At 36.9% G+C, this 16,503-nt stretch overlaps 1 protein-coding gene across 2 annotated transcripts in view; it reads left to right on the top strand.

Annotated features, from left to right (window-relative positions):
• Nucleotides 1-16,209, top strand: part of LOC131076828 (integrin-linked protein kinase 1) — a 201,358-nt gene extending 185,149 nt beyond the window's left edge. Inside the window, exons 10-12 of one of the 2 annotated variants that reach the window (XM_058014157.2) lie at nt 14,320-14,444; nt 15,390-15,521; nt 15,841-16,209. In XM_058014157.2, coding sequence (XP_057870140.2) covers nt 14,320-14,444; nt 15,390-15,521; nt 15,841-15,874 — 291 coding nt within the window. In that variant the 3' untranslated portion in view covers nt 15,875-16,209. Of the gene's footprint in view, nt 1-14,319; nt 14,445-15,389; nt 15,522-15,776 lie in introns of both variants that reach the window. The other variant, XM_058014158.2, reaches the window with a different exon arrangement.
• The last annotated feature ends 294 nt before the right edge of the window (nt 16,210-16,503 follow it).

Genomic DNA, 16,503 nt, shown 5'->3' with positions numbered 1-16,503 from the left:
TGAAGCAAGAAATAAGGAGGTCACACAAGAAGCATTCACTTACACGAAGACATTAAGGGAGTCACAGAGAAGGAATTCCAAAGGAGAGAGATAGTGGTGACATCAAAAGTACATTAATACTTCAAAACCAAGACCTTTATCGAGCATGATTGAAGGAGGAGGTAGTTTTAAAAGAGTTAATCAAAGTTTGCTTCTCATCATCATCATCCCTTTGAGCAAATCGGATAATGTTGAGTATCAAGAGATATCTCTCAATATCTCTTCATGATGATGAATCAAATCAAGTCTACGAAGTGCAAGATAAAGGTGGAATCCTAGTCATCGTCCCAGTCACTACCTCCACCAATCAAAGAGGTCCACATCAGCACATTGAATCAAGTTAATACATGAAGGCACAAACTCTGATGTACCTACCCTCGATTTTCATTGTAAAATCTCGGCCATTGATCTCGAATTGATCTGAGCCATTGAATTGTATTGGGAGCATTATAAAAGGCTCAAGCTCTTCATTTGTAAAGGTCAATAGTTAATAGTTAGTTAATAGTTAATAGCAATAGAAGAATAGATAGTTTTGAAGAAAAGAATAGCAATAGTTTTGTAAATGAACTCCATTTTCATTGAAGTTATGGCGAAGTGTGTTGTTTCTTTACAATGTGCATGGTTTCTTGTTGGATCTTCATGTGAGGTGATAAAAAAATTAGATTGAATGGAGGAATTTGTTGAATGTATTCATGTGGAATCCACCTAGTCCATACCACTAGCCTCTTATTGATTGTAAGCGTGCCTTGTGTGGCCAACTGAAATGATATGAGCTTAACTTTGAATTGTACTACATTCATTGCTTAGGCAATAACTGGAATGGTGATCGATGTTTGATGGTTTTGATTCGAATATCTTTGAAATATCCTTAGAAGATTGCACTGAGCTTGTCTCAAATTGTTCAATTTGATGGTGAGACCTCGCTCAGTAGGATTTCATCTAATTATTTGCTCATCTTCCTACATTCTTAGGAATAGACTCTCTGAACCCCTCATCTTTTGCCATTGTTTTCAAACTGTAGCTAGTTTAGGATCAAAAGCATCACCGTATTGTAACATTAGATGATCTAAGTTCCAGCGAATCAAGCATTCAGGCATTCAAATGGAAGTCCCCTATGATTCCAACATAATCACATCAACCAACAGTGCTTATCCACACGTAGTGACCCTGCATTCATGAACCTTGAAGTCTTCTCAAGTGATCCTTAAGCTAATCTTCAACATTTGAGAGATTTTGTTCAAGGGAGGATAAGATACTCTTGGGTATTTTATTCTGTGTTCGGATATGCATAAAAAACACAGCAACAAAATTGGCGCTAGGAGGGCATGATCGCGATGAATGCCTGAACAGGTGATATCCAGATTCTATTAATTCATGTTTGCAGGAGTAAGCATAAGGGCTTTTTTCACCCTCCTCATGCGCTGAACAGAATTAGGAGGGTAAGACAGCGAATGCAAACTGTTGAATATGTGAATCCAAGGAAGATCAATGGAGAGTCACCCTCAACGCCTGACAGAATTGAAGTACAAGGCATGATTGTGGATACATGAGTAGAGCAGTTGATGCTGGAAGTCACCCTTTGGTAGACTTGCGAAGAAAGGAAGCACTTTGCACAGTTGGAACCAATTGAGCTTTGAAGCTAAATTTGAGATTTGCAATATCTCTCTTATTCTAAAAATCAAGCAAAAATCCAGAAAATACAAAAAAAAAGAAAAATTTCTCAAATGGAGCAACAACAGTTTCACGATGAGCAACAAGTTGATATTCCTCAACTTTGGTGGAGATTGAATGCACAACTTTACCCACGCCGCTTATTCGTGTTTGCAAGGTCAGGGCAATGTTGAATCCATGAAACGAATGAACATGATGAAATGCATTGCTCAAAATACCTATCAAGGATGGAATCGACAGCACAAGGAAAGATCTTCTTTTAGGATATCCCCAAGCCAGAAGCGGAAGAAAGCAATTTCAGTGTACCCGAGAGAAAGGATCCTCTTTCAAGCTTCTTATGGATGATTGAAAGTCAGCTTGTCTTGAATGGTGAAATGCGTGTAGAAAACATATTGCTACCATTGTGGTGTAGGATTCATAATGCACCTCACTTCGAATTTACTTGCTCATTGTGTGAAATGGCTATCAACCAAGTTAGATACCAGTTTGGATTGCTAACCTTTTCCGAAGAAGAGTGTATTGCGAATAGATTGTGGAGTGCATACCTGTTGTGACGTTTTCACACATCGCCCCATTGCAAATGGGGACCCATGTTTCTTTTGCTTGTTTTTTGTTCGTTTTCGCTTTGCTTTTTCTAGGGTTTTGTTAGTTAGTTAGTTGTCTGGATTTAGGGCCAAGCCTTAGGGTTTTAAATATTGCCTTTTCAAGCCAAAATCCAGTCATTTTTGAGGGCCTTTTGAGCTTCCTTTTCTAGGATGCAAATTTTGAATGAAATGAATTTGCCAGAATGGTCTAATTTTCAATTGGAATGTTCATGCAGAGCTTAAACTTGTCTAAGTGTTGAAGATGAAATGTGAATTTTTGTCCAATTGAATATTTTTGACCAAATTTTGACTTTTTTGAATTTTGATCCTGGGCATTGGAATTGATTTGTTTTCGCCTCGTGAAGTGTTAAAATGTGAAAAATCTTGTTATTTTGGCCTGTAGGAGCAAAATCGCTCCTGTCCCTCAGTGAAGGACGGGAGCTCGTTTTCAAATATCTCATCATTCTTGCAGAGTCCAGACAAATTTTACGTTTGAAGTGATGGAGAACGGCGAGATCTTTCCATTGAATATAAATTGAAGATTTTCATGAGCACAGAAATGCCTCCAGGAGGAAAATCGCTCCTGTCCCTCAGTGAAGGACCGGAGCTACAATTCAAATTTCGTCTTGTCCTTGCAAGATTTTGAAAGTTTAATGATTTGAGGACGTCCGAAGGAAGATACTTTGCCAAATGAATATAATTTGATATGCAAAAACGAAGGAGAATGACCTATATTGACCATATCGCTCCTGTCCCTCTCCAAGGGACCAGGGCGAGGTACCTTGTAGCTCTCGTCCCTCTCCCAGAGACCAGAGCGATTTCCTTCATTATGCAAAATCCAGACAAAGGTCAAGGCAAGTTTACGTTCAAAAACAAGGAAAAACATGAGATAAATGCGTTGAATATAAATTGAAGATTTTTGGGACGTCCATAACAGTGCTAATTGCCTAAATCGCTCCTGTCCCTCAGTGAAGGACCGGAGCTACAAATCCAATTTTGCTTTGTCCTTGCAAGATTTTAACGTCTTGACGATGTGAGAAGGTCCAAAGAGGTACATTTTATCAAATGAATATAACTTGAAGTGCTGTCGGGGAGATCAACAGGGTAGCAAGTCCGGCTTGAGTGAGGTCCTGATCCTGAAATTTGGCTAAGTCTGGAATGTCCTGACCCTGAAATTTGACTAAGTCTGGAAACTGAAAAAACCTCCAAAAACTAGATTTTGCAATATAACTCCTGGAGGTCTGAAACCACTCTCAAACATCCTGAAAGTATATATGGAATATAACTTAAAGTATAAGAAAGAAGAAACATAGAAGGAAATGTCACTTATACTTAAATGTTATATTCCATTAAAATTGTCCTGATTGAGAGTGCGAAAAGTCAAATTTCGCTCGTGTCCTTCTCCAAGGGACCAAGGCGAATCGCTCGTGTCCCTCACCAAGGGACCAGAGCGAAAATGCTTAGTTAGGCCATTCCTGACCTTGTTTGGACGAATCGAGACATCAAAGGCATGGTGAAGGACGAAATGAGCATGATAGAACATCCAGACTTGATCAAAAAACAATGAAATGATGAAGTTTTGCCTAGAGGGTCAAATTCGCTCCTGTCCCTCACTGAAGGACCAGAGCGAAGTTCTTCATAAGGTACGATCTGGGCAAAGATCAAGCAAATTTTATGTTCGAAGGCAAGAAAGGAGGTCAATCGAACCCGTTGAAGACAAATTGAAGATTATCAAACGTCAACAAAGGACCAAAATGCTTAAGTTCGCTCCTGTCCCTCAGGGAGGGACCAGAGCGATTTTTGTTATAGATGATTTTCTCGCCAAATTTCAACCGATCTCAAGGCATGAATGAATGAAAGGAGGCATTGCGAATCCGTTGAATATAATTTTCGAAGGTGATGAAGTGAAATGAGGCCCACAAGAGCAAAATCGCTCCTGTCCCTCAGTCAGGGACCAGGGCGATGAGGTACGTATCTTCCCACTTTTTCATTTTTGGGCGCTAAACAAATATTTTTGAATTTATTTTAAATGCTAAAAATCGATAATCTTTGAAAATTCAATTAAAATGGCATTTAAAATTTGCGCAAAACATTAATTAATTATTTTTGCCTTGTAAAAAAAAAAAAAATCGAATTTATTAATTAATAAACAAGGAAATTTAATTAATTAATTATTGTTTGCAATAAAAATGGAGCGCTTGAGTTTATTTTATGAAGGTCGGCCTTTGTTATTTATTAAAAATCATTTATAATTGCTTTATTATTACCAAGTCGGCCTTAAGGTAAGTATGAGGTGAGCGCTATAAAGGGAGGGTGAAAATCTTCATTTTCACATCATCATTTTCATCTCTTACATGCGATTTGAGGAAGACAAAGGAGAAATGCGATTTGGAGTATGCAAAGGAAGGCGCCAAGATCATTCAAGGGGAGGAGCGAATTTCAAAGGGAGAAGTGCTAAGTTGTGTTCAAGGAGGTGCGAATTTATATCCAAAGGAAGGCGTTAGTACTATCCAAGGAAGTGCGAACTTGTCCAAGGCATTGGAGATCACGTCAATGACATATCAAAGATGGCGAAATTGCTAACTTGAAGAAAAGATCACGTCCAAGGCTTGAAGGGTGGCGAAGTTGATAAGAGGAACGTTCTTTTGAAGATCACATCAAGACTATCGAATTTCAAATTTTGCCTAGGCGAATTCCTTTATTTTGCATTTTAGAGTTAAGCTCTCAAGTAAGGTATGGCAAGATCTCTTGTTTTAATTTCAAATTTTGATCGTCATTGCCTTAATTTTGAATTTTGAAATTTTGTTTTGCCTTAGCTCAGTTGTTTTTAGGAAATGATTAATAAAGGGCTTATCATTAAGTTTCCTAAAATTTGCTCTCTAATTTATGTTATGTATTGCAAAATCATGTTACTAATTTTGAAATGTTGTGTAGGCATCAAATGGAGATCTCTTCAAGGAAAATCAAGCCAGATCAAGGACGGTCTTCGCCAGGACGGTCTTCGCCAGGACGATCAAGCCAAGGCATGGGCGACCTCTTCCAATCCAGCGTTCCAAGGCGAGGTACATCATCTTCCTGCACATCAAGGACGCAAGGAGTTAGAACAAGGGCTCGTTGAAGAAGCAAAATAGATCCAGAGGAATTAATTAAAGCAAGTTTCTCAACAATATCAAGATGAATATCCACCAAGTTCCAAGTGTCAAATGAGGTGGTGTCCTAGTCATCATTTCTCCAATCAGTGAAGTCCATCTCAGCATGTCCAGATTCAATGTACTTAACTCATGGAAGGTGGCACAAACTCCGATGTACCTACCCCGGCTATCCATTGGTCGATTTTTCTAAAAGGGACATGTGTCCAAGCAATACAATTTTATCATTGGTCAAGCATTAAATGTTATGTAATGGTTGTAACAAACCCTAATTAGGGTTTTCATTGTAAAATCTTGGCCATTGATCTTGAATTGATCTAAGCCATCAAATTGTATTGTGGGCACTATATAAGCCCAGGCATTTCATTTTGTAAAGGGGAATTTTAGATAGAATTAGAGAGAGTTGTAAATAATTGATAGAATAGCAATTAGAGTAGAATAGGAGGACAAGGCAGGAAATTGTTGCCATTGATTGTAAACAAACTCCATTTTCATTGAAGTAATGGTGAAATATGTCGTTTTCTTGCAATTTGCATGGTTTCTTGTTGAAGTCTTCAATCTTAGATGGTAGATAATTAGATGAATGGAGGAAGTTTGATTGATTGATGGTGGAATTCGTACATCCATACTACTAGCAGTTTGTTGATTGCAGACTTGCCTTGCGTAGTCAACTGGAATCATTCAGCCTAAGCTCAATTTCAATTTGTTGCCTCTTCATTGATATGCATCAACTTGGATGGTATCTATGCCTGCGGTGATAATTTGAACATCATAAAGCTCCCCTTAGAAGATTGCACTAGTCTTGTGTAGATGTTCCATTGATGTCAAAACAAGATCTAGTTAGAGTTTCATCAAAAGGTCAAGTCATTGCTCCTACATTCTTAGTATTAGGATTAGATCCTCTCTTCGCCCTTATCCTTTTTCCATTTTTTTTAATCTAAGTTAGTAAGAGCCTGTGTCCAGCAAAGCAGATCGGAAGTTCAATGTAAGTCCCCTTGTGATTCCAGCAAATCACATCATACCACTGGAGCTTATCCACACGTGGAGACCCCACTAAAAGAACCTTGGAGTCTACCTAACTGATCCTTTATGCGAATCTTCAGCAGTTAGAGACTATTTTCTCAAGAGAGGATAAGATGCCTTTAGGTATTTTATTCTGTGTATGATTGTGTACAAAATACACGTCAACAATACCTCACAGCGGAATTTCGAAGAACATATTAACAAGACATTGCTACATCACCAGACAGTGAAGAGAGGTAGTTGCAAGTTGATAAAAATACACCAGGTGATCAATGTATTACAGTAAGTAGCTCACCATGCCTTGCACCTAAAGAAGAATGCCATGGAATGAAAGTTGAAGAAACAATTGAGAATGTTCAAGTAGTAGCAAGCGATTACAGTGTTGAGCAAGTAATCAAAGAAGAAGTTGCCTCATTCCTTGAAGAATTTCCATTCCTACTACAAAAGGAAATCATTGAGAATGAGATACAAGAAGTTTCAAATAGCACCCCTGAAGAAGACAATCATATAGAAATATTGAATGAAGAAATACAAATCATCTCAAATGAACCCAAGTATGAAGAACAATTTGAGGGGGTGCTGAAAGACGTTATTACCATCATACTATTTGAGGGGGTGCTGAAAGATCTCATGGAAGAAATACAAATGGAATCACTGCCAAAATTTTTTCAAGACAAACAACTTATAGTGAGTGATGTGATTCATGATCAATTCCGGCCTCCCAAGACAATGCTAGAGGATGAAATGCCACCAGAGATTGTATTTGATCAATTAGAGGAGATGTTTGAAGCTCAATCTATCAAGGAGTCCCTAATTTTTGAAGATATGCTCACAAAGTTACATGAGGATGTGTGGTTTATGCATAGAGATGAGCAAGATGTCTCTATGAAAGTAAAGAAAGTTGAGCTATTCGAAGGGGCGTTGAGTTTATTTCAAGAAGAGCTTGAAATTAAGGATCAACATGTTGTCAATGCTCACGGAATGGTACATCATCAATGGCGACCTCTTGAAGCTGCCAATGATCTAGCTTCCGGCAATGCACTGAACGGCAAGCAAACACTTCCATTCGAGCAAACACTTTCATCCGAGCTTGAATTATGCTAGGTTGCTTCTTTCCTTAATCCCAGCTTTGAAAGTTATTATGATTTTGATTACGGGGGTTTTGGGAAAACAACTTGTATTTGGACAGATCACGGTCCCGATGAATTGCCTCAATTGCTTATCTTACGTGAGGAATTGCTTGAATATGAGAGACGCATGGTGAGAGCTTGCTTTTCCGTATTTAAAGATGAATTTGCTGACCTATGAACTGTCACTTTTGCTACGCTCTTGTTGCATACCTTGAGAAATCATGTAAAGTCATGTACATATGTCACTTATTTGAGTTGTATCAAGTAAGAGTTTTGTATATAGCTTTAGAGTAGGTTTTCCTTTCGTGTGTTTTAGCTTAAGAGGTCTTATTGAGCCTTGTTCTTAATTTGCCTTGAGTCTTTTGACTCGTGATTCCCAAGTGGCTCAGGTAGTTAGTCGTTTCTTTCTTTAGTCCGTTTGCTTTTGGTTTGCTTTAGTGTGGTTTTCTTTTTGTGTTCTTTAGCTTAGTTTGCTTTGAGTTTAGTTTGCTTTCAAGTCGGTCGGTTTGCTTAGTTTAGGTGTCCTAATGGGAACCTTCATTTGTAAGAAAGGCATTTGCATTGTTTAGTCACACACCAGCAACATTTTGGATTTTATGTTTGGTTCATCTCTTAGATATCTACTCATGAAGTGCTTTGAATCCGAGGGTATTCCTCTCTAGCTTTATGATTTGGTTAGGACTTGTACTTGTCTTGGAAGAGAATCACTTTCTATGTCTTGATACCGACATCTTTTGATTGTTATACCTTTACACACTAATAAACTCCGAGTCATTATGGTTTTCAGGCGAATCCGTGATTAGTGAAAAATCCAAAGTCTAGCTTCAGCACCACTGTAATCGTCAAACCCAAGTGAGCTTCATTGCTTACGAGCCAAAGGAATTGACATAATATGAAAAGAGAGAAATTAGAAGAAAAAGAAAAAATCAAGAAAAGGAAAAATGATTGAAAAATGAAACATCGAAATTGGCTATGGGAACATGCAAGTAACTCCATCGGGGCTATGGACGTCTGGCTGCAATGGAGCAATATTCGTGAGATTACAGCGATAACCTTGGCGGGGCTATAGACGTCCAACTGGCAGCGAGGCTCTATCCAGGATGCTTATGAAGTTTAGACAAACTACGTAGCTAATCACGATGGAACTTGGAAGTCATAATGTTCTTGTTGAGGGGAATGAATACACTTGCACACACATGGGTAATTCAAGACAAGGTGCCTTGATCCAGTTTGGGATTTTACTTCCACTTTTGAGTACACTTTCTAGTCTCTTGATAAGTTGGGTTGAATTTTCCGGAGATTCTAAGTATGAATTGAGTCTTTATCTTTGAAATGTTCAAGAACATTTATTCGAGGTGGCGCTAGATGTTGTGAGTTATTCACACATCGCCCCATTCCAAATGAGGACCCCCACTTTTTTCCTGCTCTCTACGTAGTGTTTGAGTCTTTTGCTATTAGCCTTTTCATTAGAGGGGTGTAGGTCGTCACGAATGGCTAGGAGTCAGGTGGATAGTCTTGGATGAGTATGAAGCAAGTTTACAAAGTCTAGATATCGTGAGTTCAATTATAAATGAAGAGGGATTGTTAATTAGAGGCTTGTTTCAAGTGTCACTCTTGATGAGCGAACTTCACTTCATGAACACTCCTTGTGTAGCGAATTACTTGCACTTCTCCCACAGAGCAAAGACTCACTCTAAGATCTCATGTTGAGCAAGTTACAGGGTATTGAAGTTGAGAGCATAAGTGAAAATGAACATAGGGGAGTTTGGTCCTGGTTTGAAATCCACTTCATGAGCTTAACCTCAGGAGTGAACTTCATCTTCAAAGCCTCAGGAGTGAATTTCACCTTCAAAACTTCATGAACTCAGGATTTGGAGCGAACTTCATGCTTGAGAGGATTGGAGTGAATTTACAGAAAACGAACTTGATGACTTGCTGCCTTGGAGCGAACTTCATGAGTTGGGGTATTGGAGCGAATTTCACATTCAAGGATTCACAAGCGAAATGGAAGATAAAGAGATGAAAGAAATTTGGAACCACTCGCTTCATGTTCAAGAATTCACAAGCGAATAGCTTTGCCTCTTGGAGCAAACGTGAACTTCATGAGTTGGACTTTTGGACCAAAATTGAAGAATAAGGAGACTGGAGCAAATTACATCTTCAAGCCTTCATGAGTGAAGTTGGGAATAAAGGAATGAAGCAAATTTGAGAACATGAACTTCATGAATTGAACATTTAGATACATCTTCATAAGTTGCCACCTTGGAGCGAATCCAACTTCATGAGTTGCCATCTTGGAGCGAATTTTACAACTTCATGAGTTGCCACTTTGGAGCGAATTTTCCAACGTCATGAGTTGCCATCTTGCAGCGAACTTTACAATTTCATGAGTTGCCATCTTGGAGCGAATTTCATCAATGAGAATATATAAACAAGCCTACATAAGCGAAGTCGAATGAGAAATGAAGGATATCTGATAGTAATTGCCTTGAATGGATTCAATGCCAAGTGAACTTCATGACTTCATGTTTTGGAGCGAATTTCATGAGTTTGACTTTTTGAGTGAACTTTATGTTTGGAAGAGACAAGCAAGCTTAGCAAGCAATGTGCTTGAAATAAGACATCATGTGTACATCCCTTAGAGCGGATTTCAAATGCACTTAATGAGTTGAGCAAATGGAGCTAAATTTTCCAACTTCATGTTTTGAGCATTTGGAGGGAAATTTTCTACTTCATGAGTTGCAAGTTTGGAGCGAACTTCATGAATTCAACGTTTGGAGCGACTTCATGAGTTGACAAATTGGAGGGAATTTCATGTTTGGGACATTTGGAGCGAAGTTCATACAAGTATACTTCATGGATCAAAGAAAAGGAGCGAGTTTCATACAAAGGTGAACATCATGTTTGAAGGATCTAGAGCGAACTTCATGTTTTGAGGAGATGGAGCAAATTTCATTTAAGCAAACTTCAGGAGTTGAGAATTTGGAGTGAATTTCTACACGGGTGAACTTCATGACTTAAGATTGGAGTGAATTTCATGAGTTCAGAAAGACAAGAGAACTTAATAAGCAAGGTGATTGAAACAAGCTTCACATGCACACCATCTAAAGCAATCTTCATGTTCAAACCTACATGAGAAAATCTCAACTTCATGAATTACCATGCACGAGCGAATTTCATATTGAACTTCACAAACTCAACATGCAAGAGTGAACCTCATGAATGGTCAAAGGGGAGCAAACTTCATGTTTTGAGCTGCAAAAGCGAATTTCAAGAATGAAAGTAAATTCAAAGGCAAGACAAGGGCAACTTAATGAACATCAAGGGTAGAATAAACTTCAAGAACTCGTCTCTAAAGAGTGCAAAAAACAACTTCAAGTGTCGCTTCATAAGGGCAAATTCTCCTTATATGCTCTTATTAAATCTATATATCAAGTGTATTTGATACTCGCTTGTTTGTTTTGCAGGAGATGAAGCAAGAAATAAGGAGGTCACACAAGAAGCATTCACTTACACGAAGACATGAAGGGAGTCACAGAGAAGGAATTCCAAAGGAGAGAGATAGTGGTGACATCAGAAGTACATCAATACTTCAAAACCAAGACCTACACCGAGCATGACTGAAGAAGCAGATGGTTTTAGAAGAGTTAATCAAAGTTTGCTTCTCATCATCATCATCATCCCTGTGAGCAAATCGGATAATAATGAGTATCAAGAGATATCTCTCAACATCTCTTCATGGTGATGAATCAAATCATGTTTACGAAGGGCAAGATAAAGGTGGAATCCTAGTTATTTTCCCAGTCACTACCTCCACTAATCAAAGAGGTCCACATCAGCACATTGACTCAAGTTCATACATGAAGGCACAAACTCTGATGTATCTACCCTTGATATCTATTGGTCCACAGTTACTGAATGTAATTATTTCATTGGCCAAAATTGAGTTTGTTGTAACAATTCCTAATTACGGTTTTGATTGTAAAATCTCGGCCATTGATCTCGAATTGATCTGAGCCATTAAATTGTATTGGGAGCATTATAAAAGGCTCAAGCTCTTCATTTGCAAAGGTTAATAGTTAATAGTTAATAGCAATAGAAGAATAGATAGTTTTGAAGAAAATAATAGCAATTAGAGTAGAGTAGGAGAAGGCAGAAATTGTTGCCAAACTTGTAAGTTATGGTTAAGTGTGTTGTTTCTTTACAATGTGCATGGTTTCTTGTTGGATCTTCATGTTAAATGATAAAAAAATTAGATTGAATGAAGGAATTTGTTGAATGTATTCATGTGGAATCTGCCTAGTCCATACCACTAGCCTCTTACTGATTGCAAGCGTGCCTTGTGTGGTCAACTGGAATGATATGAGCTTAACTTCGAATCGTTCTACATTCATTCCTTATGCATTAACTTGAATGGTGATCGATGTTTGATGGTATTGATTCGAATATCTTTGAAATATCCTTAGAAGATTGCATTGAGCTTGTGTCAAATTATTCAAGTTGATGGTGAGACCTCACTCAGTAGGATTCCATCTAATTATTCACTCATCTTCCTACATTCGTAGGATTAGAATAGACTCTCTCAACCCCTCATCTTTTGCCATTTTTTTCAAACTGTAGCTAGTTTAGGATCAAAAGCATCACCATATTGTAACATTAGATGATCTAAGTTCCAACGAATCAAGCATTCAGGCATTCAAATGTAAGTCCCCTTGTGATTCCAGCATAATCACATCAACCAACGGAGCTTATCCACATGTAATGACCCTACATTCATGAACCTTGGAGTCTTCTCAAGTGATCCTTAAGTTAATCATCAGCATTTGAGAGATTTTGTTCAAGAGAGGATAAGATACTCTTGGGCATTTTATTCTGTGTTCGCATGTGCATAAAAAAACACATCAACAGACTGTTAGAAGATTATGCATAGGTCAGAATTGTATGATTTCAATATAATTTAACATGAAAGGCTACAATAGATATTTCACTTATTTGCAAATGTATATGGATGTGTAATGGTGCATAGTGGAAGATTAAATTGTGAACACCATCTCTAGATATACATATATTTCATTAATATTGCATATCAGAAATCTACAACCAAAATACATTTTCTTCACTAGCGTGCAATCTGTTTATTAGAATTTTCATGGTGAAGAGTGCAAAATCTTGTGAAATGCCAGTGAGATTACAAGTGCTTGACAGACCAAAATATATTTGCTTGACTAGTATGCAAACTGTTTGTTAGAATGTTCATAGTGAAGAGTGCAAAATATTGTGAAAATTAGTGAGAATGCAAAGTGTCTGACAGAATGCCTGCATGGTAAAAGATAGAAAACTTGGTGGTTGTTGGAAACAAAAATGGTATCATTTTGGGGTGGACACTACAGCTTGCACATCTGCCTCATTGTTTGTACCATATTTTATTTTAGGAGCAGCACAAGTTAAATTTCCTTTTGAATCCTTGATTATGCATCCTGCCGCTGATGGGCCAGGATTGCCATTCGCAACTCCATCAAAGTTGATTTTATGATAGCTCTGCAGTGGAGCTTCCCATTTGACTCGTTTTTGGTTTAAGGAAGACGTAATTCCACCAACCCCATGAATAGAGGTTCATTTTTATATTTTTAACTTAGGTTTCAATTTTTAAATTTAATTTATTTATGATGTTCAATGATATTTATTATGGATTTTTTATTTTTTATTTTTAGTTTATTGAGTATAGAATTAAGCACAAACAAACTAAACAGATTATGCTGTTGAATATTGTTAATTAAGTTAATTTGAATTTTGAAAAGGTATGATCAAATGTCTTTGGTGACTATATCACTAATGTTTATGTGAATTTATTCCAAGTTATGAAATCATCGAGCTATTGCAAACCGTTACTGTTATTTGCTCATATTTCCTTTTTTGATTACAGCTGTTATGTATAGTTGTGAATCTGCTGTTACCTTGTCTGTATAGCTCTTAAAGAAGACAGATGCCTGAGTGTATGTTATCAATCAATATGGAAAAAGATTATAATGCTGAAGCCAAAAGAAGAGATGATGGTATAAAAACATAGCTCAGTATATCAATATTGTGAGTTTTGATAAGCTAAGCATAGAGAGATCTCATTCTTATCACTTCTCTTCCGTAAACAAGTGGGAAAGTGCATTAAGAGTCTCTAAGACATTTTTGTGCAGCGTATAGCTACAGTGTGATTCAGTATTAATTCAATAAAAGGAGTAGTTTCATTGGTCAGATTTATCCCACAGTATATTGTATCGAGTAAATGGATATCAGTGATAAAATCTTTGTTGGATGTTAAATTTAAAATTCATCTTTATAGTACAAATGACAGCATTTTAGGCACCTTATTTGACGACAAAGTACATTGAAGTCCTGCAGGGTAAATTGGGAGAGGCTTCTGGTTATGAAACTTTATAAACTCTGGCTGTGGAGATTACACAGGGAGATAGTGATTAGACATTGAATTTTAATGCATGTTCATTTGTATGCATATAACTATCATCTCAAGACTTTATCTGCCAATGTTTTAAAGAAAATCTTGTATTTAGTGTTGATAATTTTTAATTCAACAAAATCAAAATTATTTGGACGTCTTCTGGCCTTTATAGTCTATTAATTCTAGCGATAAAGACTACATTAATCACTCCTATTGCAATAGTATGCTCTAATCTTGAACTAGTATTATGGTTCTTTGTCTAATGCTTTCAGATGATTGAAGGAACTGCTCCTTTCCATCCAAATTTACCAGAAGAAGCCTCTAGGATGATGGCTTTGGAGGACAAAAGACCACCCTTCAAACTCAAATCAAAGAATTGTCCTGGTGAACTAAAAGAGTGAGTTTTGAAACTTTTTATGATTGCTCATAGTGAAAAGTCAAAGAAATCTTTTGGAGAAGGCAGAATCCCTATTTCTAAATAATGTATTTTTCTTTGAGAAACTGCAAGAAAGTTGAAATCTGTGATATATTTCTGGTGGACACCGTCTACTGAATGTAGGTTATTTCCAACATTGTTTTGATATTCGCCTAGGGTCAAAGAAACAAAATATGAATTCAATATAATGTCTGCATCATCAAAAATGATATGTTATTTTAGGTATATATCAAATACTGATTTGAGACACGAGGATCTACATTTTAATTGGTTATAAAATAAGTCATTCATAAATTAGAGAAAGAAATACCAGTTGCACAGGCCCATGATATTAACCACTCAATATAGCTGGATAATATTTGTCGCTCATTTACATCCATAATTTCTTCTTTTCATATCTCTTTTTGCATTATTCAAAAGAGCTGTACCAGATATTTTATTTATGAAATGTTATTTTGGAAAGAAAAATGAAAATCTCTACTTGGAGCATTTCCTTGAAAATATAGTAAGGAAATTGTATCCTGGTATGACAGCCTAGGGAAAGATATCAGATTGACTTCATATGGTTTTCCTTATAATCTAATGCTAAGGCCTTCTTCTCTGAGTGAATCATTCAGAAAGGCATACGAACCAGCTGAACTTGACCAGTCTTGGGTTTATATCCTTGCAAACCATCCCAGTAGTGTCTTATGCCACTGCTTTTTCATAAAGGATAGGAACCAGCTGAACTTAAGCAGTTTCATTTTTCCATCTTACAGAACAGATTCAAGCATGTATTTCGATATACACCATCTGCTCTAACTTGTTTTGCATAAAATCAGCCTCCCTGTTTTAAAGCAAAGGCATACTGATTAGTATTTCTTTATGTATAAGAACTACAGTGTGCTTTGCCTATGAATCTTGCAGGTTGATTCAGGAATGCTGGGACAGGAATCCATTGGTGAGGCCTACTTTTGCTGAGATAATTGTAAGACTAGAGAAAATAAAGCCCTTATGTGAAAAGCATAAGTTTTGGAGTGGAGCATTCAAATTTCCAAGGTTTGAAACATTTTCACAAATTACTTAATCATGGCATTTGCCTCTTATTAGAAGCATCTTGATTTGTTCTTATATCTTAAAAATGTGTTCATCTCAATAATCCTGACACATCAGATGACTTTAGTTTTTGACATGGGAACAAAATTCTCTTAGAGAAATAAGTGTGAACGTAAGTAGTTGAGATTGCTTCTCTTTACTTTCACTGGGATGTACTGAATTCCTTAATTACTCATGTTTCTTGTTCTGTTTAAAAAGTATCTAATCCAGGAAAATTGAGAATTAAGCATCGGATTTGCTCTTCCTAATTGGCTCCTCACAGGATTGGTGCTGTTAATTCGAATGAAATGAAATGAGCACAGTATACTTTTCAAAAAGATACATGTTATACAAGAGATTATCGGAATGCCAAGAGTATACTTGCTCAGATGTTAGATCTTTTGGAGTTTTCACCCCAATCATCATTGAAGGATTCCTGCTGCAAATAATACCAAAATGTTATAATTCTATTAAGGATGGAAGTAACATGGTCTTGGACTAATAAGCATATTTTATAGCAGGCCATAAATTTTTGTCCAGATGGACGGACATAAGATATTTCTGTGTGTATCACCTAAATTGAATAAACTATGGGGAATACCATTATTAATTCAATCCTTACCAATAAATATAGTAGTTGAATATTCTTGAATGCCACTTCCAACAATGGACAAAGATTGAGCTTCAATTTGATGTGATTACTCTTTTATTTACTGTGCTCATTATTTAATATGGTGGACAATATTTAAAATCTCACTCTTAGTTAATTTAAAAAGAAATACAGAACAAACTAAAAGTTGATTACCCCATTTCCTCAAAATTCCCCACTTCAAATGTTATCAAATTATATTTGAGCATGGTACATTTCAAGACACCTTATATTGCAATGTTGTTGGAAATTACAAAGGGATTGAAAAATGTCTTCTTGTTTCACTACATTCTTGGT

This window comes from Cryptomeria japonica, chromosome 9 (genome assembly GCF_030272615.1).
Source record: "Cryptomeria japonica chromosome 9, Sugi_1.0, whole genome shotgun sequence".
In the NCBI taxonomy this organism is placed as follows: Eukaryota; Viridiplantae; Streptophyta; class Pinopsida; order Cupressales; family Cupressaceae; genus Cryptomeria; species Cryptomeria japonica.
Note: the sequence above shows the minus strand (reverse complement) of the source record. Positions and strands in the feature narration are given on the sequence as shown.